Source organism: Ceratotherium simum, chromosome 18 (genome assembly GCF_057802395.1).
Source record: "Ceratotherium simum simum isolate JZ-2026a chromosome 18, ASM5780239v1, whole genome shotgun sequence".
NCBI lineage: Eukaryota > Metazoa > Chordata > Mammalia > Perissodactyla > Rhinocerotidae > Ceratotherium > Ceratotherium simum.
The window spans coordinates 41,142,199-41,169,856 of NC_141917.1; the positions used below are offsets into that span (position 1 = coordinate 41,142,199).

Genomic DNA, 27,658 nt, shown 5'->3' on the forward strand with positions numbered 1-27,658 from the left:
AAAAATAAGAAGGCATCAAATACTATGAAAACAGCATCAAGTTTGTGTTTCAATTTCATCAAGTTAAAAATAGGTCACAGTTAGAATGAACCTAAAAAAAACAAAACAAAACAAAACAGGGTAAGGTCAATATCACAAAGTGATTAAAGAGATGGAGGGGAGGTTTCTTCTAAGTCATTAAACTCACCAATATTATACTGAACTCCAGATCACTTACCATTTTCCTGTGCCCTTAGAGAATTTAGTAGGTTCACTGAATTGACTGATTTCTTTGTTAACCTATTTACATGGGTTAAGACCCTGACTGACATAAAACACAACTAAAAAATCCCAGACAGAGAGTGTAATGAAAGAATGAGTGATGTATAGTTTGGGGTACAGCCTATCCAATAAACGTGCTTGACCAGCAAAGAACCCATTGGCAAAGATTTATTGTCGGAACAAATACATTCTAAAAAGATCTAATACAATAAAACCTGCCGTATAAATACAAACTATTCTAAAATACGGTTCTTTGCCCTGCGTAATGTATAGCTTATTTTTCTATGATTATCTTAAAATTCTCTTCAATTTTTTCAACCAAGAATAAACTTTTTGAACAAGTAAAACCAAAGGGTATAGTGTATGAAATGGCACTAGTGGTACAGTTCTCTAATTCATATAAAAGAAAATGAAGTTTATTACTTAGAACTCTTCAACAACCTTTAAAACATATAAAGAGAAGAAAATATTTCTAGGAAAATGTATGATCAAGAGAAAAGGTAAAAATGAATCACCTACTAGAACAATGAATTATTATGTTTTAATTATATGTAACACATTAATACCAAATTAGTAAAAGTTAAAGCCAAACACAGAAATTATTTTAAATGTTATACCTCCAAGTTCTTTTACATTCAAGATGGCATTCTGGAATGGCACTGCTTTTATACTAAAACCTAAAATTAGAAAACAAAAACATAAAAAAAGAATTAGAAACTTAACTTTTAAAAATGTGTAAGAGGCTTAAATCCTCTTTTTTATGCAGATTAACAGTTACTCTTCATAGCTCATATTTACACTAGAAACACATAATTTCCAACATAAATTAATAACCCAATATTATCGTCAATCATTTTTCAAAACATAGTTGTCTATTACAGCAAAATATAACCCTTTTCTTCAAAATATTGCCTTATTATTTAATTAAATATATAATGTCACTTTGTAAATTTTATCAATCCTAAGAAAGACATTTGGAAATACAGAGAAACTTCAAAGAAAATATTAAGTCTAGGGGCCGGCCGGGTGGCATAGCGGTTAAGTGCATGCTCTCCGCTGCAGCAGTCCAGGGTTCCCAGGTTCGGATCCCAGGCGCGCCCCAACGCACCTCTTGTCAAGACATGCTGTGGCAGCATCTCATATAAAGTAGAGGAAGATGGGGGTGGATGTTAGCCGAGGGCCAATCTTCCTCAGCAAAAAGAGGAGGATTGGCATTGGATGTTAGCTTAGGGCTAATCTTCCTCACAAAGATAAAAAAAAAAAAAAGAAAATATTAAGTCTACCAGGACCTTTGCATCTAATTCCTAAAGTTAATTTTCTCTCACATATAACTCAGCAACCCTAGAGATTAAGGTATCTAAATTATAACTATCTAATATTAGAATTACATAATATTTATGTTTGTGTTTTCTTTTGAGGACATGGTTAACGTCAGACATAATTTTTCTTAAAAGTGCAATCATAATTATCCAGTTATGCATAGGCTATCATTTTATAATGCATGCAATAAATGATTTCTACTATAAAAATATATTCAGAGTATAGTTTTATGATTAACTATGTATTTAGGACTTTATAATCATTCAAGTCATGATTGACGTGAACATATTGGGTTCATAGGATTTAGTATAAAAGCATATCAGTTGCAACATATGTGAGTGTGCATATACCCACACACACAAATACATATACACTAATTATTTTTGAAAGAATCCACAAGAAACGGTAACTAGTAATGACCGTTGGGAGAACTGGGATCTGGAGGTCTTAAATAGAAGAGAGATTCTTTTGTTTCACTTGAAAGTTTTAGCATATACAAGTCCTTCTTTTTCTATTAAAAGCCCTACTAATTTTTAACAGTTAATTTATTCAGTAATTTCTGAGCATCCAATTTAAGGTTTTAAACATTATTTAGTATGTACACTTACAAGACAAATTAAACACAGTCCCTTTTTCAAGAAATTATCAACAGAGTCAAAGAGAAGACAAAGAAATAACTTTTCATTTGAAGCAAGTTATGATAAGAGCCTGGAAAGGTAAAAAGATATGAAGATATGGATATGAACAATTCTTTTATAGGGTTTTGCTTTATTTTATAAAAAAGGAAATCAATATGTAATGATTTTAACCACGCAAAGGCTAAAAAGTGACTAGGTTTAAATACGCTCTGTGACCGTGGGCAACCTACCAGCCTTGGGTTTCATCACTGTGAAATGAAATGATAGGACCTACCTCAGAGGGTTGTTGTAAGGATGGGAAAATGCATGTATTAGGCTCATCACAGTGCCTGGTACAAATAAGCATACAATATATTACTGCTGGCACTATATGTCAATTTATGCTGTATTCATGATTTAATCATCAGGTATACATATCTTCTGAATATATTATAAACTCCTAAGACAGAACTCCTGGGTGCCCATTTACTAATCTAAGTACTTAATTGGAGCTGTAAATGTTACCATTGAATGAGAAGTACCTTTGTTGGACTGATGAAGCACAAATAGTTGAAATTTGTTGTACAGACTGTAAATGTTTATATGGCTCTCTAAGAATCTTCCAAAACCTACCCTTCCTGTGTGAGTTTAACGCAGATTGACACAGTTGGCAGGCACAGCATTATGGTTAATGGTGCACGCAGTCACTGAATCTTAGTAAAACTGCGGGATGAATAAGCAGGCAGCCTCATATGGCTGAAACACTGTCATGTACCTGGGCCTGCAGGAAAGCCTCCCCAGGTGTCTGGCCTCTGGGAAATTAAGGAAAGTCAATGCCAATCACAATACTCCTGCTGGCACTGAAATTTGCCTGCAGGAGACTTGGATGCTTGAATGTATCTACCTACCTCACAGGGGTGTTATATGGATTAAAAGGCAATGATTGTGAAATCCTGAAAATGAAAAGCCCTATGCAAATGCTAAACAGTCCATGAGCGGTTATGTTTAGGACAACTCAAGTATGGATTTTCCAGAGAAACGGGACAGGTCCCAACTCTGAAAAAGACACAGTTATGGAGCACATTAGCAATGTTTAATCTACTTTGATTCCTAAAAGCTGACAATACACAGGCACCGAAAGGGAAGTAATATCTTTCCAGAAACTGCTGCACCCATATGCAAAATACAACCTTTGAAATTTATTAATCCAACAGGCAGATTATATCATTGTTACTATCTTTAATCCTTGCACAGACATCATAATAAATTGACTACAAAAATGTCCTCAAATGCTCACGCTAAGCAAAGTAACCTAGCAATGTTATTTATAGGCATATAAATGTTTCTGCAGAGTACTCATAAATGTTTTCTCTCCAAATAGAACATGTGTGGCTGGATTTATACTGCAAAGGTATATACAAGTCTTCCATTTTGCTGTCTTCATATTATTTTTACAGTAGAGCTGTGGTAATTAATGTTGAGAGGACGAAGCCTAGATAATCAGTCTAGAAAATAAGAAAATGTACTATTCATGGAAAAGAAACAATATTTTTCTTTTGGTTATTCTAAATGTTTGAAGGATTAAAAATAATTAAAATTTAAAGCCATACTTGCAGTTCACCAGAAAAGCAATCAAGAAGGGTGACTATCAGATCGACTATATTTTATTTCTTTACATTGGGCTGGATGAGGTCAAGTGGTGCAATTAATATTATATTTAGTAGGGGGCGGCCCGGTGGCGCAAGCGGTTAAGTGTGCCCACTCCGCTGCGGCGGCCCGGGGTTCGCCGGTTCGGATCCCGGTCGTGCACCGACGCACTGCTTGTCAAGCCATGCTGTGGCGGCGTCCCATATAAAGTAGGAAGATGGGCATGGATGTTAGCCTAGGGCCAGTCTTCCTCAGCAAAAAAAGAGGAGGATTGGCAGATGTTAGCACAGGGCTGATCTCCTCACAAAAAAAATATATATATATATATATTTAGTAGGGATACAAAGGTCAAACCATCAAAATATCTTTCTCAAAGGTTGCTTTGAGAAATAAAAAACACTGGATAGCATGGACTCTAGAGCAAGAAGGTCTGGGTTCCAATTCTGGCTCTACTATTTATTAACTGTTGAACTTGGCGCAAGTTAGTTAATTCCTCTATGCCTCAGTTTCCTCATCTGTAAATGAGAAAAGATGGCACTCAGTGCTAGAAAGTGTCTTTTTTAAATAAATAAAATTAAAAATTGAGAACACTAATGGTCAGCAAACAACCACTGGATGCTTCAAATTTCTCTCAGTCAAAATCATGCGTGGCCTCAAGCTTTGACACATTTTGAAAGCAGTGGTAGAAACAAGTGTTGTTGTAGTAGCAGCCAAAAACAAACATTTATTGAGGACTTCTACAGACTAAATGTTTGGAGTCTTCCTTAGCACTTCCTTTCCCTCTCTCCCAAACCCAATAAGGCACCAACGCCGGTCAATTCCATCTGCTAAATAGTTCTCACATATGTCCACTTCTCTCCATCCATCTGCACAACTCCAGTCAAGCCACCACCATCCGGACAACGGCAAGAGCCTCCCTAACTAAACACTTGGCATCTGTTACCGGCCTCCTCCATCATCTCCACACATTAGCAGAAGTGATCTTCCTGAAATGTACATCTGTTCACATCACTCCCCTAGTCAAAACCTTTGGATAGCTTCTCGCTACTCAGGATATAGTTCAAAACACCTAACAAGACCCTACCTAATCTGGTTCTCTCCCCTTCTTCAGGCTTATTTTGTACCATCTCCCCCCCATTTATACTCTTCAGTTCCTAAAACAAGCTATGCTCCTTCCATCTCAGGGCCTTTGCACACACTGCTCCATAAGATTTCTTTGCCCCTCTGACAAACTCTTCATCCTTCAGGTGGTGGTTTTTTTTTTTTTTTTTGCTGAGGAAGATTGCCCCTGAGCTAACACCTGTGCCAATCTTTCCCTATTTTGTATATGGGATGCTGCCACAGCATGGCTTGATGAGCGGTGTGTAGGTCCGCACCCGGGATCCAAACCCGCGAATCCCAGGCCACCGAAGCAGAGCATGTGAACTTACCCGCTACACCACTGGGCCAGCCCCCAGGTGGTGTTTTAACTTTACCTCATCAGGCAAGCTTTCTCTGGTGTTCATGAAATAGGCTGATTTTTTGGATCCATGTTCTTCTAGCACGCAGTACTTCTCCTACGTGATTTTCACAGTTGTAATTATATATCAGTTTCTTTGTTTTATGTCTGTCCCCAGCTAGACTGCAAGGATCCATAACAGAACAACAGTACAGTGTATCCTATATGCCAGTGCTAGGCACATAAGAGGCTCTCCATATCTGTTTAAAGACCTGTACTAAGGGTTTATATTTATTTCCTAATTTAGCTGTCACAACAATCCTAAAGATAATGTTAGTACTACTGTCCCAGGAGGAAAGAGAAGAGGGGTTAGAGGGGTAAAGCATCTTATCAAATGTACTAAGTACTATATTCAAAACCTGAACCCAGGTCTCATCACCAGAGCCCATCAGAACTCTGCACTACGGCATCTCCTCCATATACCAACAAGCCAACAGATGCACACTATTTGATCCAATTTTGAGTCTAAATACTGATGGAGCTGATTGGAAAAATACACACATGCCTAATAAACCCACTAATTTATTTTCTCTCCTATTTATAATAATCCAACACAAAGAACCAAAATAAGCGTTCTCAGGTCTACACTACAGATTGCCTTCTTATTAATGGAATAAAAATAATAGCATGAGTTTAGAAAGTGCTTTTTTATAGACATTATTAATAAAACCAGGAACTTAGGAGGGGAGGAAAGGTGGCCAAGTCAGCCATGACAGTAGGCTCGCTCTGCTGCTTCTTCACAAAACAAGCGTCCTCTGACGCTCTCCACAGGGGTCAGTGTGCTGACGTGACAACAGCACTGTCCTACAAGCCCTAGCCACAGCTCTTAGCTCACCAGCCACTTTTTCTCTTGACCTTGAATCCCTCATTTGCAAAATGAGTGGACTAGATTAGCTCCTTAAAGTTTCCTCTAACATTAGGATTCCATTATTTATATTAAACAAGGAGGAGGAAATAACAGTAATGACTGAGTCAGTCATCAATGGCCTCTAGTATTTGGCCGAAGGCCTCATGGGTAGGTGTCCCCAGACTCCATTCAAACGATTTGATGGCTGAAGCCTAAGTTACGCAGTCATTTTTTCCTGGCCTATCTAAGCTACATTAGTAAGACTGAAACCTCCCCTAAGATTTAACCCCACAAATTTTAATAAATATATGACTTAGTAACTCTTTGGGGAAATAATTGTTTGCATAGACTTTCAGTTTTTGTCTTTTCCTCCTTAAATCCAACAAAATCTGCAATACAAGGGAGATGGATTTGAAATTTTTTATGCAGGGAACGCATTCCTGGAATTGTAACAAAATTAGTTTTGGGAGGGAGGCTAGTCTATTTTTATTCATTGTGTGGAACACATGAAGATTTTACTTGGACCTACACACCAACCTCCCTTCTACCCCCTGAACACACACACACATACAAGTCTGGACACATGCACACAAAAATACTTAGTGTGTGCTTCTGAAATCCCTGTGGAAGGCAGAGACCTTCCACAGATCTGGTGGTCTTGACCTGGACCAAGGGCATGATTTATGCCATGGTAGTTTTGTGATGTTTGGACAATAGTCGAGTGAAATTCTTCTAAATATGATTTCAACATCATAAAAGGAAATTTAATCTACTGGCATTTATAAAACACAATCCTTTAGCAGATACCAAAATCTGACTTTCTAACGTGTTTCTCTTGTTGACTTAACACATATGCAGCTAAGTTATTAAAATGCCTCATTCAAATTCTCATGAACTTTTTCTATACTTCTTTCAAATTATCATGATCTTTTTCTATTTTAACTGAATGACATACTACTTGACAATTTTTCAAGTGTAGTAATATATATCCCTAGAAGGTATTCTCAATTCCAAGTGCTCAGTTTTCTCTGGGTTGTTCTCCATGTTACATCAATATATTACCCTAAGACTTTAGACCCTGTTCCTCTGGTTTAAAAAGAAAAAAAGTGAATATTTGTGTAATCTACAGGTTAACAACCCCTTTTATCAACAAATTCTTTGTGCATATACAGTCAAAGAATTCACACTGGACAGGGTTCGTTTTTGTTTCTAGACCAATGCACAAGCTACCCCATTTTTCTTTCTCTACCACCAGGACCTGCTCTCTGGAGGATTTCTTGGCCCTTTGAGTTTTGACAATTTAAGTATCTTTTTAAAATATGTCAAAGGTAAAAGACTGCTGAAGTTAACAATCCAATAAAGTACGGATTCCCTTTCCTTCTGAAGAAAAGGCAGACATTCTTGCCTTGCTGAAATTGGATGGATATACCTTTCTTGTGATATGTTTTCATTTAAAGAAACCAATTCTCAGGGTAGATTCTCTTTTTAACTGTTTCAAACTCTTCCAACAAATATTTCATTTTTAATTGGCTTGACATCATCAAAACATTATAGAGAAATAATTTAAAAGAACAAAACTTCACACATAATTCGGCCATACCGACAAAACACATTGTTATTTTTGTGTGTTCTTTTATACTTTTCAATTCAAAACTATGGTTTTGCATGGTTTAATTTTTGAAATAAATGTAAATTTAATTTTCCTCTATAGAAGACTGTATATTTTTTCCAATGTCTAATCATTTCAATTGACGTACCACAATTTAATTAACAAACTCCCTTGCTATGGTTTAAATTACCTTCAAGTTTTAGTTATACAAAATGTTCCAAGAAATTGCTCTGTGCACATAGCTTCTTTGAAATTGCATGCTTAAAATAAGTTCTCAGTAGCACAATTACTAGTTCAAGGAATGTGAATATTTTGGTAACCTTTCATTTATATGAATAATTGCTTTCCCAGAAAAAGGACAACACCAATCACAATGCCACCAGTAATGCATGCCACCACAATCTTACTAGCATTGGGTCTTATCATAAAGAAACAAATTTTGGTAAATTTAGGTATAAAGTTAACATTTTCTTGTTTATTCTCTAGTAAAGTTGAAGTTCTGGTAAAGTTTAAACTTTTCCATTTATTTGTTTGCTATTAATTCTTTTCATGAATTACCTCTTTGTGGACTTATCAATTAGATTCTAGATACTATTTGTAAATGTGATTGAATTCTGTAACAGGGACAGCCATAAACTCTTATCTGTAATATTTGACACAAATATTTCTCAACAGTATTGTTTTCTTCTATTTTTCTTGTTAATTCTAGCTTCCCAATAATTCTAAATTTTTATGTAGTTAAGTCCCTTGATCTTTTCCTTTGTAAATTATTCTCCTTAGGCCTCCTGCAACTATTCTCTCGTCTTCCACATTGAACGTTCACATGCGTGTGTGGCTTTCTGGCTTCCTCATTTCTTCTCCTAGTTATCTTTTCTTGCCATTGGGCTTTGTTATGTAATTTAGTGAATTCCTTCCACCTCCTTTGTTCTTCTTCAGTTATATACATGCACACACACCTGCTATGAACAACAAAAAGAACGCAGCAGTAAGTTTGAACATGCCAGCGATGGCTATCTGGAACTCTAGCACTGACTGGTTTTTAGTTATTAGTTATCACCAATAACTAAAAATCAGCCTGCTTGGCTGTCCTCTGTTGCCTATCCTCCACCCCTCTCTGTCATCACTAATTTGTTTGTCCCACCTCTTGCCCATCTTCATTAGCTACAACGAACACACAGACTCAACCAACAAGCATCTGCCCCTTCTCTCCTATAACCTTACTTCATGCCTCATGCCCAACTCTACCCTACCTTTATCATTACAGAGCCCTTTCACTCAATCATATGGAACCTCCGTTTTGTTAAGAAAAGTATTTTCTAGGCTCCAACGGTTTCTTGTACACTTTTCCTTCCTCCTTACAGTAGCAAACAGAGCTTTTCCTTTCCTTATCACCAAGGACTAGCTTTGGTTCCTTATAATGCTTTTAGACCACTTCACCAGAGACACCTCTTAATAACTTCCCACCTGAAGCAGTGACATCTATTTATATACTGTGGACTTCTGCCTTTCCATCTACCAACTTTCAGGAAGTTTGCTCTTCTATCTGAAGGGATTCAATACTTGGCTAACATTTGTCCACCACACTCCACCTTCTTCTGTTCTTATGGACAATGTTGCCCAAACTTCAACGACCAAAGCTATCCTCCAAGTTTTCAGATCTCCAAAATTTTCAGCTCTAATTCACATCAGCCATCTCTAATTTATTGGTATGAAGTGATGGATGCCACCAAATTTTCTATATAGATGATTCTGTCACTGGCAAATAAAGATAGTTTTACTTAACTCCTTCCAATCTGGAAGCCTTTTATTTCTTTTTCTTGCCTAATGCACTGGCTGGAATCTCTACTACAATGTGGAATAGAAGTGGTAAGAATAGACATCCATGTTTTATTCCTGATCTGAGAGGGAAGGAATTTTTTCACCATTAAGGATGACAATAGCTGTAGGGTTTTCTCAGATGCCCTTTAACAGCTCAGGAAATTCCCTTTGGTTCCAATTTCACAGAGTTTTTTAAATCAGAAATTGATGTTTTTTGCTCATTTGCTTGCATCTCTTGAGATGATCAGTTTTTTTTTTTTTTTTTAGCTTATTGATATTGTGAATTAAATTCATTGTTTTTTTTTTTGGCTGGGAAAGAGTCACCCTGAGCTAACATCTGCTGTCAATCTTCTCTCTCTCTCTTTTCTTCCCTCTCCAAAGCCCCAGTACATAATTGTATATTCTAGTTGTAAGTCCTTCGAGTTCTTCTATGTGAGCTGCTGCCGCAGCACGGCAAGTGACAGATGCGTGGTGTGGTTCCATGCCCAGGAAACTGAACCGGGATGGAAGGGAGCGCACCGAATTTTAACCACTAGGCCATCAGTGCTGGCTCTAAATTCATTGATTTCTGAATGTGAAACCGACAAACTATGCATTCCTGGGATAAATGTCACCTGGTCATGATATATTATCCTAATAATAACATACTATTATTAGATTTGATTTGGTAAATTTTTATTTATATTTTTTGCATCTGTGTTCACAAGGGATACTGATATGTAGTTTTCTTATAATGTCTTTGTCTGGTTTTGGCATTAAACTGGGTCGTCTTATAGGAGTTGGGAAGTTTTCCCTCCTTTTCAATTTTATGGAAGATATTGTGTATCACTGGCATTATTTCTTCTTTAAAATGTTTGATAGAATTCACCAGTGAAGCCAAATAGACTTTGTTTTCTTCCCTTTTTGTAAACTATAATTTCAATTTCATTAATAGATATAGATCTATCTGGGTTTTCTATTTCTTCTTGAATGCACTTTGATGGTTTGTCTTTCAAGGAATTTGTCCATTTAAGTTGTCAAATTTATTGGCATAAAGTTGTTCATAATATTCTCTTATTATCCTTTTATTACTTATAGAATCTATATTAATGCAACCTCTCTTCATTCCTGATATTGTTAATTAGTGTCTTCTTTGATGTTTTTCCTGATTTGGCTAGAGTTTTATGAATTTTATTGGTCTTAACAAAGAACTAGCTTGTGGTGTCAATGATTTTCTCTACGGTTTTTCTATTTCATTGATTTCCACTTTGATCTTTATTATTTCTTTCCTTCTGCTTAACTTGGGTTTAATTCATTCTTCTTTTAGTTCATTAAGGGAGAAGCTGGAGTCACTGATTTGAGGCCCGTTTTTTCAAATATAGGTATTTAGTGCTATAAATATCTCCTAAAGTCCTGTTTTAGAGGCATTCCACAAATTCTGATGTATTTTCATTCAATGCAAAATGCTTTATATTTCCCTTTTGATTTCTTCTTTGATCCATGGGTTATTTAAAAGTAATTTAGTTTCCAAATATTTCGGGATTTTTCCAGAAATCTTGTTATTGATTTCTAATTCAATTCCACCATGGTCTGAGAACATACTTAGTATGACTTAAATCCTTTTAAATTTATTAAGACTTGTTTTACGTCTTCAGATATGATCTAATTCGGCAAATCTTCTACACGTCCTCTGTTGTTGGGTAGAGTGCTCTACAAATGTTAATCAGGTCAAGTTAGCTGATAGTGTTGTTTAAGTCTACTATTTTGGCTTATTTTCTTCCTACGTGTTCTATCAATAATTGAGAGAGTATTAAAATCTCCGACTATAATTGTGGGTTTGTCTATTTCCCTTTGGAGTTCTGTCAGTTTTTTCTTTGTATATTTTGAAGCTGTTATTAGATTCATAAGTATTTAGCATTATTATGTACTCTTGATTAAACGATTTCTTTATCATTATGAAATGAACTTTATCCCCAGTATTATTCTTTGCTCTAAAATCTACCTTGTCTGATATTAATATAGCCACTCCAACTTTCCTTTGACTATTAGTATATCATTTTCAATCCTTTTACTTTTAATCTATTTGTGTCTTTATATTTAAAGTTTATTTCTTTAAGTCAGCATATAGTTGGATGTTTTTTTTTTACCTAATCATATCAATCTCAGCCTCTTAATTGGAAAGTCTGGACCATTTACATTTAATTTGATTATTGATGGTTAGGTTTGAATGTATCACCTTGCCACTTGTTTTCTATTTGTCCCATCTATTCTTGTTCCCTTTTTTCTCTTTTCTCTACCTTTTGATTAAGTATTTTTGATAATTCCATCTTCTATTTGTTGCCCTATTGGTTATCATTCTTTGATATTTTAGTGGTTGTTTTAGAGTTTATAGTACATTTTTAACTTATCACAAGTCTACCTTCAAGTGTTATTATACCACTTCACATAAGAACCTTACAATAGTGTACTTCCGTTTTTCCCCTAAGACTTTTATGCTACTGTTCTCATGCATTTTACATGTTATAAACCTCACAATATTTTGTTTAAACAATTATCTTTTAAAGAGACTTAAATAATAAGAGCCAGATATTACATATTTACCTATGTAGTCACCTTTTCTGGTACTTTTCATTCCTTTGCATAGATCCAGATTTCCATCTGGAATCATTTTTCTTCTGCCTGAAGGGCTTCCTTTAACATTTCTTATAATGTTGGTCTGCTAACAATAAATTCTTTCAGCTTTTATATGTCTGAAAAAGTCTTTATTTTGACTTTCCTTTTGAAAGATATTTTTGCTGGGTATAGGTTGATAATTTTTTTCCCTTCGGTACTTTAAAGATGCTACTTCACTGTCTTCTCACTTGCAGTGTTTTCAGGAAGAAATCTGGTGCCACCCTTATCTTTTTTCCTCTCTAATATCTTTTATCTGCTTTTAAGATTTTCTTTTTGTATTACTCAGGGTTCTCCAGAGAAACAGAACCAATAGGATGTATGTGTATACACAGAAAGATACTTATTTTTAAAAATTGACTCATACGATTATGGAGGCTAGCAAGTCAAAAACCTGCAGGGTGGGCCAGGAGACTGGAGAACCAGGAAAGAAATGATGCTGCAGTTCAAGTCTGAAGGCCAACAGATGCAGATTCCCTTCTTGCTCAGGGGAAGTCAGTCTTGTGTTCTATTCAAGCCTTCAACTGATTGGATGAGGACCAACCACATCATACAGAGAGCAATCTGTTTTACTCAAAGTCCACTGATTTAAATATTAATCTCATCCAAAAATACTCTCACAGAAACATCCAGAATAATGTGACGACATATCTGAGCACCATGGCCCAGCCAAGTTGACATATAAAATTAACCATCACATTCTTTATTACCACTTTCAAGTAATTTTATTATGATGTGCCTTGGTGTAGTTTTGTTCATGTCACTTGTACTTTGGGTTCAATGAGCTTCTTGGATCTGGCATTCAGGAGTTTTCTTCAAGTTTGAAAACATTTCAGCCATTATTTCCTCAGATATTTTTTCTGTCCCTTTCTCTACCCCCTCACCTTGGCAGACTTCAATTACCCATATGTTAGGTGACTTGAAGTTGTTCCACAGTTCACTGATGCTCTTTGTGTTTCCTTCTGTCTTCTCCTGTCTTTACATATCTCTAATGCTAATGCCGTCAAGGTTATTAATTTTCTTTTCTGCAAAGTCTAATCTGCCATTGATCCTATCTGGTGCATATTTCATCTCAGATATTTTGGTACTCACCACTAGAAATTTTATGTTGTTCTTTTTCTTTTATATACCTTCCATGTCTTTATTTAACTTTATGCAGAGACAGAATTCAGTTCTAACAATAGTTTTAATGTCCTTCTTTGCTAATCCATCTGTATCAGTTCTGAGTCAGTTTCAATTGATTAATTATTCTTCTCATTATGAATGATGTTTTCCTGCCTCTTGCAATGCCTGGTAATTTTTGACTGAATGTCAGACATTGTGAATCTTAATTTATTAAGTGCTAGAAGATTTTGTTTTCTGTAAATCTCATACAGCTTTGTTCTGGGATGCATTAAAGTTACTGGGAAACTGAGCCTTTAGTCTTAATATGACTTATTAGGTGGATCTAGAGCAGTGCTCAGGTTAGGGCTGATTCCCCAGGCAAGATCTTCCTGAATACTCTACCTAGTATCTCATGAATTACCACTTTCCCAGTCCAGCTACTGGAAACAAGCATAACTCTCAGCCCGCTGTGAACACCAGGCACTGTTCCCTCTGGCTCTTTCAGATGGTTCTTTCCCTAGCCTTGAGTAGTTTCCTCACGTGTGTGCATTGAATACTCTGCTGGATACTCAAGGGAGACCCTCTGTAGATCTCTAAGTTCTCTCTCTGTATAACTCTCTCTTCTCTAGTACTGTGTCCTATGAACTCTAGCTGCCTTGGTCTCTCTGACTCTCAGTTCCATCTCCTCAATGGAGGGAATCCACTGAGCTCCACCTCAGTTCCCACTGGAACTGTGTCTGGGAAGTCTCTCAAGGCAGTAAGACGGGGCAATTGTAGGGCTTATCTCATTTGTTTCTCATCTCTCAGGGATAACTAACCTCTGTTGTTTGATATTCACTTTCTTGAAAATTGTTTCTTATATTTTGTCTGGTTTTTTTCTTTTGGTTATTTCAGGCAGAAGGGTAAACCAGTTTTATTTATTCTGTCTTGACCATAATCAGACGTCCTCACTCATCCTCGTACTCACTGCCCTCTCTTGATCATCTTCAGTGTTCCTTCTCCCCTGACCATCACCTTTATACCTCTGTCCACTAGCATGCTCACGTGGCACTTTTCCTTACAAAAACAAATTCCCTTAACACTGCTTTCTCTGTTTCTGTCTACCTTCTAGAAAGAGTAATGTATATGTAATCTTAGCCAAGGGGCCAAGGAGTGAAAAGGATAGTCTATACCTCATTCCCTCTGCTTGCTCGCCACCCCCTCATGCCACAGGTTAGTTTCTACCCAGTCTTCTGAAACTCTTCTACCATTGGTCATTAATGACCATACTGTCACCACATCCAATGGATTTCTCTCAGAGGTTAGACTTCTGTTTATATTATTTAACTCTTGTTCTTTTGACCTCATGTTCCTATTTGACTTATATAATACCACATAGAACTGCCTAGCTTAGATTCCTTATCTATTGCAGATGCTAGAATGTGAGCTCCAAAGGGCAGGGATGTTTGTTTATTTTGTTCATTGAGGTATTCTCAGTGCCTAAATCAGTGGCAGTCACGTAACAGGCATTCAATAAATGCAGAAAGAATGAAGGAAACATAGTTGGTGCTTAGCACTCTTCTTCCCTCTCTCTACTCATCATCCCTCAACAATCTTATCCAAACCCAGTTGTCTCTCAAATCTAGATCTCTAGCCACAAACTCTCTAGTCAGCTTGTCTTCTGGCATTTGGATCACTGCTGGAAGTCCTGCCAACACCTCAAAATTAGCATTTCCAAAACTAAACTCATTGTCTTTTATCTTAAAACTGCCTGTCATGTTTTCTTTAGTTTTTACAATTCACTCAATCACCAGGCTAGAAACTTAAGTCATATTTGATTCTTTTCTCTTCCTTTCCTCTTTATTATTACCCAATAATGACTGTCACTCTTACAGGATCAATCACATCTCCCTCCAACTCTCCAGCCCCACAATTACAGCCCCTGCTGAATCACCTCTCCCGGCTATGGGTCTCTGACAGCTTCTCCAGTCTCTAGCCTCAGGTCATAGCACATCCTACATCTCTAAATCCTGTGCCTCAACCCAGTATGACCACTAACTTGTCCCTGAATACACCCTATGCTTTCTCTCCTTACTCTTCCCACCCCATTCCTCTCTGCTTAGATCCACCCATCACATAAGGTTCTACTCAAATGAGGCCTTCTTTGATTCCCCAGATTAGAAACGATCACTCTCTCTTTTAACTTTCCTGTTTATACCATCAAGTATAGTACATATTACATTCTGTCTTAGCACCTGACATATATTAAACATTCAATAAATGTAAACTGTTAATCATTAGAATATTTATCTTCCTAACCCGGGTATAAGCTTCTTGATGGCACAGACCTCCAAACAGGCCTCCAAAAAGGCACTGCGCCTAGTTCAGAATAACGACAAGTCATAGAAGCTTGATATCCAAAATGTTAGCCAACCTAATATGTAATTCATCAGAAAATTAACTAGCATACAATGTTACAATTGGTTCCAGTAAAAGGAAAATATTAAGAAATTTAACAAAAACAAATACAAAACATATTATAATACAATTTACAAATAAATTATAAAAATATTATTTACAGATAATTTTTTACATTATAATTCAAGACTGTGCTTCTGGCAATACTGTTTCCTGTTTATACCGCTAAGCAGTGAAGAACAGTATAGTTTTGTATTACTTTTACACATTTTGGGGAAAGTTATTTTGCTTTAAAAGAATTACTAAGTTAATAAAGTTTGTATAATTACATAACACATTCCTCAAAAGATACCCTAATTTTACCAACAACCAGCAAATACAGACTCCTATCAGAAATCCTAAGCCTTGAGTATGACTAAACTTCATTTGAAGACCTGAACTGGCACCCTACCTCTGTCACTAGCAGTGTCACAATAGCCATGTCACTCTACCTTTGAGCTTCAGATGATTTAAAGACAGAATATGGAAAAAGAATCTTACTTGCCATATAAGGCTGTTATGAGGCTCACAGAGGTATGATACTTTATGTGAAAATATATTGATTCAATTTATTGTTATCTGCTTATTCACTAACAAACATCTATGGCTATGCCCAAACATTGTGCCAGGCTCTGGGTACACAAAGCCAAATAAGATGTTCTATCTGCCCTTTGGAGCTTACACCCCAGGCTGGGGAGACAGACATGTCAACAGCAGTGTTGCAGGCACTAAATGGCAGAAATATGGACAATGCACAGTGGGACAGCAGGGACTGCCCAGTTCCGTTGGGGGCAAAAGGAAGGTAGTTACGAATGGCTTCACGCAAAAGGCCATGCTTGAGCTCTGCTCATCCTCTCTGTGGTCTCCCCAGTCTTCACGAACCCCTCACTCTTTTCCTCATCCTTAATTAAGCTATGTCTTTGTTTCTTTATAGGTCCATGGTTTCTTATCTACAATTCTAAAATTTGAAAAGCTCTCAAAACCTGCACTTTTTTCCTAACATTTGGTGGCAAAACCTGATCTGAACTGGTGTAAGGCTCTTGGTCATCAATATTTTTCCTTCTTATTAGGAAATCCTAGTTAATGATTCCATCATCCACCCACCACCTAAGCCAGGACTTGAGTCATCCTTGGCTTCTTTCTTTCTCGCACCCTCCAAACCCAACTGGCCAACAAGCCCTGCAAATTCTAGACCTCAAATAAGTATTCTATCTATCCCCTCATCTCTCTCTCTTGCTCTCTCTCCTACCACTGCCTTAGTTAACATCTAACAGTGCCTCCTACAATTCAGCCTCCACATCACATAGTGTGATCCTTCTCAAATGGATATTTGATCACAGAGTTTCCTTGCTTAAAATACTCTGACGTCTCTGCACTAGCTACAGGAAAAGTTCAAGTTCTGAGCATGGTATAATATAAAAGTTTCACCAAGATCTGGCCACTGCCTATCTCTTGTGATTCGACTCCTGGCATTCTACTAATCATGCCCTGTGGCCACAAAAACATGGTTCCCAGGGGGTGCCAATCTGTTTCAGGCCCCTCTGCCCTGAAATCTTCTTTCTTCTCCCATCCTACTCTCTTATTCCTGCTAGTCTGCCAGGTTTACTTATCCTCAAGATCCAATGTAGAAAACATCGTGCATCCTTCCCTTCCCCCTTTCCAGGCAACAGTGATCACTACTCCTCCTCTGAAAATTTCTAGACATAAACTTAATGTCCATGTGGCCAGTAGATTGAGTCTCCTGGATGCTGGGATCATTGCTTATCCTCAGTTTCTAACACTGGACCTAGCACATAGTAAGCGCCCCTAAAAAGTTGGCCGAATGAACAATCTTTTCAACTTTCCCAGCTAATCAATGTCTCACCCCACTCCTTCCTTGTCAGCTCCTCCCACGGCAGCCCTGTTCTTCATCTCCAACTATTCTTCCAGTATTTTCTCTAATTTACACTCTTCTTTCCTGTTCTTTGTCAGAAGAGAAAGAGGAAATATTTGGGGAGTGACAAAAGCTCTAGGTAGCACTACTGACACTTGGGGCCGGATAATTCTTTTTGGTGGGGACTGTCCTATGCATGGCAGGATGTTTAGCAGCATCCCTGGCCTCTACCCAGTAGAAGTCCCCGAGCAACTTCCCTGAGTTGTGACAACCAAAATGTCTCCAGACATCCCAGTGTCCCCTGGGGAGCAAAATTTCCCAAGTGAGAACCAATGCTTAGACTGCCTTTTCTTGGCCATCTCAGGGAACACGGTAAACCTGATCAATGGTCTCTGCACCGACTCTCCTCCGGATGAAAACGCTGAGGGAAGAAGAGTCAGACTCCATCAGTTGTACTGTTCAGGGAGTGTCTGACCAACACAAGTAGGCTAGAGTGACACTTCAAGGGAGGATAACACTCAATGGGACCGAGATGAATCCATTTTGTTACAGTTCTAGAATTCCAGGCTTCAGGGTTAGTGTGTATTAATATTTTCCTGAGCTTGACTTACTCAGTGGCACTGAAATGACCAACTAGAGCAACAGAGGGTACAACAATTTAATGCTTTTAAAGTCTCCCTCAAATCTATTTTGAAAAACAGAGTACCTAAAAATAAAATAAACAAACTGACTGAAGCATTTAACCACAAATGGAGAGAAGAAGGAAGGGGAGAGAGGTAGGGGAGTACCTACAAATAGCATAAGAAATGAGAACATCTTGGGGATGAGAAAGAGAAAGGGACAGGACCGTGGAGCAGTACCCACCTGTGGTCGACACGACGTTGTCGGGGCTTTCACTGCAGAGCTTTGACAACAGACTGGTCTTGCCAGAGCCTGTGAGGCCTATGCAAACCAGGTCATATTCTGGTCGAGCAGGTGGTGGTCCCTTGCAGCAGAGTGCTCTAAAACACTGCCAAGAGAGGGGGAAACATGTGGCTCTTTTAAATAAGACTGCAGACACAAAGCTTAGTGACATTTAAAATGACCAAGTATTAAGAAGCAATTAAATCATCTATTAATTATAAGGAGGAAAGGTAACTTTAGAGTTGAGAAACACCACCTTAACCAAATGACCAAAGTTAACATCCCCAGGAATGAGACATATACGGACTTCACAGCTCCCCTCCTGCTGCGACAGGCGCACTGCGGGGGGGGGGGGGGGGGGCGGCATCATTCCGCAGCTCTCCTGCCCAAAATGCACAACCTGATTCTACGCATGAGGAAGCCAGAAAACCACTCTGAGGAGCATTCCGCAAGACAACTGGCCTGCCCCCCTCTAAAATGTCAATGTCTCAAAGCCAAATAAAGGCTGAGGGACTGTGCCAGGTTAGAGAAGACTAAAGAGACATAATAACGAAATGCATTGCCTCCTGGATTGGATCCTGGATCAGGCAGGAAAAGCGCATAAATGACATTATTGGGACAACTGGTGAGGGCTGAATAGAGACTGCATATTAGATAACAGCATAAAGTTAAATTTCCTGAATTTAATCATCGCACTGCAGCTATGTAAGGAAAATCATTGTTCTGAAAAAACACATACTAAAGTATTTAGAGGTGAAGGGTCTTGACATCTGCAATTAACTGGCTAAGAAAAATTCAAAATATCTCCATCACCATCTCCATCTCTCTATGGTGAGGGGTGTGATAAAGCAAACAGATTAAAATGTTAATGACTGGTGATGCTGAGTAAAGAGTCTATACAAAAATTCCTTGTAATAGTCTTACAACTCTTTGATATTTCAAAATAAAAAGGTTTTAAAAATCACTAAATAGAGTCCCTATATATATACTACTGCCATCTTGATCTTTGCTAAATTCTGTTTCAGGTCAGCTCACCACAGGGTACCACGAACTGTCATGTAGTTTAAGCACTGCACAAACCTGTTTGCTCTGCAAGAGTTAAAGAAAGGAGAATTGGGAGATTGGAAATCATTCATGCATTTTTTGATCTTTCTACTTATTTGACATCCATTTATTAGAGGCCAACTATATGCCAGCTTATAGAGCCTGAATGATTCAAGAGAGAAAGAGGGGAAGGCAGGGAGGGAGGCAGATCTACTGACTTCTGGGTCATCTGGAGATCATGAGAGAAGAGACCTATAAAAGAACCCATGCTAATTCTTCTCACTCAGATAAGATCTGAGGCCTAATTGGCTGTCACACTCTCATAAATCAAGCTTGATTAATTCTCTCCATCACTTCTCATACCTAGTCAACAAATCCAGTCCAGATGACCTCTGAAATAGCTCTAGGACTTGTCCACTTCTCTCCAGCCCAGGCCACTGTCTCCTAGACAAGACCACATTCTCCCACTGGTCCCATATATTTACTCTTGCCCTCTCTATTCTCCATGTGGCAGCCACTGTGATCATTTATAAAAATGAAATCTCATCATATCTGCTTAACCCCCTTTGGTGATTTCTCACTGCTCTTGGGTCCAAATTCTTGTCATGGTCTACAAGGTTCTCCATGATCTGTTCCACCAACCCATGCCCCCAGTCTCATCTCCCATCACTCTTTTCCTACTCTCCCCCTCACTTTCCCCCCTCCAGCCATGATGACCCTCTCACACCTCAAGGCACTCAACATATATTGTTCCCTCTTCCCCTAGCTCTTGGCTTAGCGAATTCCTCATCTGCTTTCAGGGCTCAGCTGAAGCACCTCTTCCTCAGGGTCGCCTGCTCTGATCCTTAGAGTACATTAGCAATTCATGTCAAGCTTTCACAGCATGTTTGTGAATTCATCACATAATTACCGTTTCTTATTCATCACCAGACAGTGGGAACCATATCTGTCCATCTTCACCCCAGTATCCTGATGCTTAGCAGGAAACAAGGCATAGAGGGGCCAGCCCAGTGGCACAAGCGGTTAAGTGCACATGCTCCACTTGGGCGGCCCGGGATTCGCAGGTTCGGATCCTGGGTGCGTACCGATGCACCGCTTGGTAAGCCATGCTGTGGCGGCGTCCCATATAAAGTAGAGGAAGATGGGCATGGATGTTAGCTCAGAGCCACTCTTCCCCAAGAAAAAAGTGGAGGATTGGCATCAGATGTTAGCTCAGGGCCAGTCCTCCTCACAAAAAAAAAAAAAAAACATGGCATAGAATCTAACCTCAATGAATAACTGCTGAATGAAGAATGAATAACATTTAATTTTCACTTTAGAAAAGAAAATGTAAAGGCTAATAGGAAGCTTGATCTATGCTTCCTCTGGGACCACCCCCTCCGCCCAACGCTTCAAGAAAATAATGTCAACGCTTGACTTTTTCATTTCACTTCAACGCCAGAATTTAGCCAGTTCCCATAAGAGTGGTTTTGATGTACAGGATCTACTTTCTCGGTATGATAGAGCTTCTTTTTTGTCCTAAATTCACTTTTCCTAGGCTCTTAGGAGGTTCTGGTAAACAATCCTATGATAATCTAATCCATATTCTTCACAGATTTACTAAACTCTTATTTCTTCTTGGTCTTCTCAAACCTGAGGAGCCCTAATTATTTCAGTCTGCCTTCATATAGCAACCCCACCCACTCCTTCATCATATTAGCTACTCTTCTTTGGCCTTACTTGAGTTCCGTTATGCCTTCTCCTACTAAATTAATGATCACAACTATAAACAGCATTCTAGATGCCAACACATTGCATCCCGGATTGGTATGAAGGCTGGCAGATAATGTCTGACTTTTTGCAAACTTTTCCTTACCCATGAGTCTACTGGACTCATGATGAAAGTTTTTCTAAGAGGAAGATGTATGTATGTATGTATTCCCTCAAAGACCACCACTGGGTAGCAGGCATTCACTTAGGAGAGCTCTACCAAGTTCAGCTATATCAGGCAACACCACTACTCTCACAGTGGTTTCCCTTACTGGGTTGCTTTGACCTTTGTTGGAGGAGGTGGGGAGAGGCCCTATTCCTGCTCTGGACACCCCCATTCTTGCTTAGCTCCTCTGCCAGAATTCCCCTGGACTATCTCCTGGAGGGAGGCTAGCCCAACTACCCTGATCCAAACTATCATAAATCTTGAATACAACATGAAATTGCAGGTGACTGACTGCTATACTGCCCTGTTTAAATTATCCATATGTCAATATTACTCAACATATTTTGGCCAAGAGTTCCAGAATTTCATCGTCATGCTGTTTTTAAAATCCAGAGTGCAAAAACTTTGCAGCCAAGCCCATTCATATCTACATCACCTGTCAATTTATTCTAGGTCACCTAAGACACTGCTTTTTGTGTGTGTGTGTGTGTGTGTGTGTGTGTGTGTGTGTGAGGAAATCAGCCCTGTGCTAACACATGCCGATCCTCCTGTTTTTTTGCTGAGGAAGACTGGCCCTGGGCTAACATCTGTGCCCAACTTCCTCCACATTATATGGGACGCTGCCACAGAATGGCTTGCCAAGCAGTGTGTCAGTGCACGCCCAGGATCCGAACCGGCGAACCCCGGGCGCCGCAGCGGAGCGCGCGCCGTTAACCACTTGCACCACCAGGCCGGCCCCAAGACACTTCTGACATAACAGGCAATTGAGCAGTAACATTCTACTCCACTCTCATCTTTTATCTCCTCTGTATTCTCCTCAGTGATGTCATCTCCACCCCCACAGTTCCAATCATGCAGATGGTAAAGACACCTAACATGACATCTCCCCTCTCTCCTCAATCTCCTTCCTGAATTTCAGGCTCTGTACTTCCAACTGTTCTGGACGAATCCAAATTAAATCTGAATAAAACGAAAGCCTCCTCCTAAAACCACAAGCTATGGAAATAAAGTATTTTCGAACATAAAAAGCATACAGGTTGGACTGACAATTATTACAAGGCAGAATTTTTGAAATAAATCCCAGAATCTTTGAACATTTATTTGAAATAAATAAATCCTATTGTTAACAGGAATAGTGTCAGATTTTAAGCTAACAAAATAAGACTTTTTAAGAATATGCTACTTCAAATGGGGGAAGAGTATTTTTTGTTGTTATTTTTTTGAGTCAGTTCCTAAAAACTATGCAGAGTTTTCACTTGTTTTTCATTTTAAAACTTAATGAAGCTTTAGACCTCATAGTCAGTTTATTTAAAATTACTCATTTTGGCCTCTAGACTATACTGTACCAAAGTTCATTGTGTCTGTCTCCTACAGCAGCTCTTGCATTGTTAAGAGTAAGCCCCTTTCACTGTTGTACAATGCTAAACACAATGCCGTCGGCAGTCCTGACAGCAAGCGGCAAACTCAGGCTTCATTCCCAGGCCAGACACTAAGGCATTGTATAACTCTGTTCAGGCCCCATAAACCTATCCATGCTTCAGTCTCCCCATAATTAACCAGCAACATTTTAACACTATCTGCCACTTCCTTTCTTCAGGAGGATGTTACGAGGCATCAACACATTATGCTCTGAGAAAGGAACTATACGGGTAAATAACTGTTCATCATGATGCTCATTTTCCTAAGGTATCTCAGGTGATAGTTAGCTTCCTTGGGCAGGGGCCTGGCAGCTCGCCACGCAGCCCACACTGTGGTACTTCCCTTCCATCAGCCCACAGCAGCCTCCATACGCTCCATCCCATCTCAGTCCAACCCAAGACACTAAAAACACACAACCCTTGGCCTTCACTTGCAGCAGGGAGTAGAGAAGAGAACAGGGTGAGTCTGCATTGTAACCATATAGGGGGAGGCAACCAAGGTCATGGTCTCTGTTGCCTAGACTGCTTCAGTTCACAGGTCTTCACACAGGGTCCGTTATGACTTGTTCCTTTTCAAAAGAAGCCTGTGTATCTCTCTCATCTCATAACATAGGCTGTTTCCCCCTAGCCTGCATCCACAAGCTTCTATCAATGTTGTATGTGAAGAAACGGTGTGCCAAGGTCTTGAGGGTGGGCAAGGACCGGGATCACCAGTAATAACTCCATGTGGTAGACCTTGGACAAATCATATAATCTTTAGGTGAAAAGTGAACTAGCTAAAAACCATAAGCAAAAACCTTAGGGATAGTTGCTTGAAGGAGGGTGAGCACACGGATTATAAAAAAATCAGCAAAAGATTAACTTACAAGGGTAAAATGAGGACTTGCATTTCAGTCTGGTGGCCTAGCACCATGGCAGCAAGATTGTTTTTAAAATGTCCCCATTTCTGTTGGGGACAGTGCCAAATGTTTGGTAGGTCTGGCAGAGTACTGTACACAGTAGGTACTCAGTGAGTAACTGCTCAACAAATCGACACTGTAAAGCACTAATTAAGCATTTAACTGTGTAGCTCATTTCCCTCTACATCTCCACCTTCATGACTCCCGCCACCCTCCAAAGCACTCACTAGTCCCTCAAACAGTCTGAGCCCTTCATGCTTCTGTGCCACCCGGGTCCTGGGAACTCAGAAGGAAAGGCTCTTCCCTCTCTCTTCTACTTGGCGAATCCCTATTCAAAGTTCTGCTCAGATGGCACCTCTCTGAAAGTCTTCTCCAATTCCCTCCGAAAGAACTAATCCTTGCTTCCACTCCACAGTCCTTTACACACACGTCTAGACTGCAGTTCATACTATGCCAGATGTATTTTTCTCTAACTGGAAGAATTACTAGATGATAGAATTATGCACACTGACTCAAAGACATATTCATCCTTGGTCCTATTATGGGTTCAAAAAGTTTAATCTTACAGCTACCAAGGGTGGCCAGGCACCAAAGCAGAGGAACAGAGTTGTCCTACAACTTCACAGTTCTAGACAAAGCCTTGCTCAAAATCCTTCCCCTCTGGCACTGGCCCCTGCATTGCCAGTATTTCTGACCATCCCGTGTCACTAAATCTCTAGCCTTTGGGGACATGGCATTTGTTTCAATTGATGCTCTGTTTTTCATTATGAATACATGATTTTATTCTGAGCATGATTTCAATTTGATTGAAGCTCTGTATAGTTGCTGGAAAATATTCTTCAGTCAGTTTTGGGACTTCCCCACAGCCATGTAGTCACTGCCCAGGCCCCACATTCTCCACCTTATTTAAATATGGGTCTTGCCTGACAAAAACCGGTTTCCTATGGCAGATAACTAGGTCTTTCCACGGAGCCCTGGGGTGGCAGCGCTCAATAAATACTTGTCAGATTAACACAACATCAATTAGTTAGTACTTAAAAGCAAGAGAAAAATTCACCCATAACTTGAAGTGGATATATTTCTAAGGTAGTTTGGTTTCAAAACCAAACACAGGCACCTATACATTCGGGCCCTCACCACCTCTCACAAGGAAAAAGAGTTTTTTAAAAGGAAATCAATTTCTAGATGAATAAAATATTAAGCAGTGCCTAAAAATCTAAAATTGCAAGATTTAAAATAAAATACTTTCCAAGTCTATAATAGTCAAATGTGGGTCTGTCTTTTGAACATACAACCAAAATGCGTTATAGGACTTATAAGAGCTGCTTACGCTCTGGAAAAGACATGAGGAAGGATCGGTGTCCTACAAACTTACAAACAAAACCAAAGCAGCTAACACTATTCAGCACAAGATACAAGTGATGTGTGTGTGTCAATTTACGTTCTCCTTAGAACAAGCCAATGAGAAAAGTACTACATACTTCCCACTTTAAGATGAGGAAACTGAGGCCCAAAGAAGTTAACTAACTTAAGTGGAACAGGACTTGAACCCTGGCAGCCTGGCTCCAGAGCCATTTTCTGAGCAACAGGAATGATCAGCCTTTAACATCAGAGGGTGTGTCACGTAGAGGAGACATTAGACGCATTCCGTGTGGAGGGCAACATGCAGATATGAAACGCGCCCAAGAACTAGTGACAGGGCTGGGGCTCCAAAGCTTTTACTCACATCCTCTAGGCCTTGGTACTGCCATGTCTGGAGTCAGGGATGAGAGCATCACAAGCGAGGTGTTTCTGTTGTTTTGAGGGAGTGAGAGTGCTTTAAGAAGGCTAACTGTGTAACTGGACAGACACGTGGCAGAGGAGGGGGAAAATGCAAGTCTTGGTATTGCTTTCTTACTTGCACTGCCAGGTTTATGGCTGAAGCATCTTCCACTGCAGGCAGATGGCCTGTATCTTTCTCCCTGTGGAGTCAGAGGACTTGAATTCCCACAGGTCTGAATTAGGGCATAGGGAAGGAAGCGAGGGACTGGCTGGGATGGATGACAAGGGGATACTTAAGTGCTGCTGGCTTCTCTTTACCACTGTATCCTTCTTTCATTTAACCCCTTTTTGTCTTCTGGGACAAAGCTGGTCTGTCAAGAGAACCCAGGCTGGCTGCACAGATTTCTGATTCTAACCACAGTAGTAAAGAGAAAAATTCTCTAAAGGAATAGTCCTCAAATTTTCCCCCTTAAAATATATGTATGTAAATTATACCTCAACTAAGTAAATAAATAAGTAAAACTAAACAAAACAGAATGTTGTTGGGGGAGAGTATGGGAGAAAGTACATGAATAAACTGGGTTGTTTAGAAATACATGTGAAGGAGATGATCTGTAATGAACATGTAATCTCTTAGCTAATCTTTCTTTCTATTTGCGAGAAGCAAATAGAATTTCAAATATGCCCTGATGTCTTGGAGTAACTAGTGAGTCTTGCAAAAAAGTAAAAAGAATATAAATTCAAAATGGCACCTATAGCAACAGAATAATGAGCAGGGTGACAGAGGGCTATGAAGAGGCCCTTGATCACGAGACAGACCCCAGCAGAAGAAGACTCACCCCCACATTACAAGAGCAATCCACTTTCTGAGGTGAAAAATCCTGTGGCCCTTTAAGACCCTAGTGAGAAAAACAATAAATTGTTTTTACAGAGGATGGGTCAAACCTTTCGGCCATGTGGGCTGCTCCGAGCTCACAGATGAAGGCTTTGGCCCGGAATTGTCCCAGGGCTGAGGCTTCTGGCCAATACATCACACTGCCTCGGGACACTAAGTCTGTCTTTGCCTTACCCTTTGTATTTCTCAATCCACATTCCTTTTTGGGGTGAAATACTCCATTATTTCTGCTTTGTTCTGGGCTGTCTCCTGTCTCTGTCCCTATTAACTCGTGGCAACAAAAGAAACAAACAGAAGCAGGGGATTTCATGCTTAGCAGCTATAGACATTGGCCTCACGGCTTTGCAGAGGGGCAGACATCTGAGACTTTGAATGGAAGAGAGTGCCGCTGCACTGAACCAGACCAGGGGCCCACGTGGCTCCCAGTCTGTGCATCCAGTCATCCTGCATCAGCGGCATTCATGAGTCCTCATATGCATATTTCAAGACCAACCAAAAGTGGGGTTTTAAAACTTAGGGCATGTATCTGATAATTAGATTTAAAGAGATTCTAATTCAAGATTCCCATATATTCCTGGCTATCCAAAACTTCAGGTCTTCTCATACTGGAACTAGATCAGGGGACTAAGTTTTTTGTTAACTAAGAAAAAGGAAGGTAAGTAGAAGATAAATGTCTTCCTCATTTTTAATATGTAATTCTTCTCTTATAATGGCTAGATGGAATATCTAATTTTTAAATACCAATTTTTATAAAAACAGAATTATCCAATAAAACCAGCAGTAAATTCCCCAGGCAGGGCTGTCTGTAATGAAAACCATGCTTTATATGCACATTCATAAACATATCCAAATCAGGGCTTCACCTGGGCCAGTTTCAGACCACATACTGGTTTTTTTTCCTGAAAGCAAAGAAATACAAATGTAGCTGAAAGTGAAAGAGAGATTAATACATGTTTTATCAAACCTCTTTTTTGGTCACTGTCTGAACAGAACATTTCTAAACAGAAAGTAGGGCCTAAAAATACATAAATACTTTTAATAGTCTTTACCGAGGGCTTTTTTTCTATACTTTGTACACTCAGGAAAAGTCAGGGAAGGAAAACATTTAAAAAGAGTTAGGTCCCGTAGGCAGACCTTCAAGGGG

At 39.2% G+C, this 27,658-nt stretch overlaps 1 protein-coding gene across 5 annotated transcripts in view; it reads right to left on the minus strand.

The window, feature by feature from the left end:
* Positions 1–27,658, minus strand: part of ARL15 (ARF like GTPase 15) — a 415,164-nt gene that overhangs the window by 240,304 nt on the left and 147,202 nt on the right. For all 5 annotated transcript variants that reach the window (XM_087443271.1, XM_087443273.1, XM_087443275.1 and 2 more), the window contains 2 exons: positions 18,544–18,688; positions 879–938 (listed from right to left, as the gene is read on the minus strand). In XM_087443271.1, coding sequence (XP_087299397.1) covers positions 879–938; positions 18,544–18,688 — 205 coding nt within the window. The remainder of the gene's footprint in view (positions 1–878; positions 939–18,543; positions 18,689–27,658) is intronic.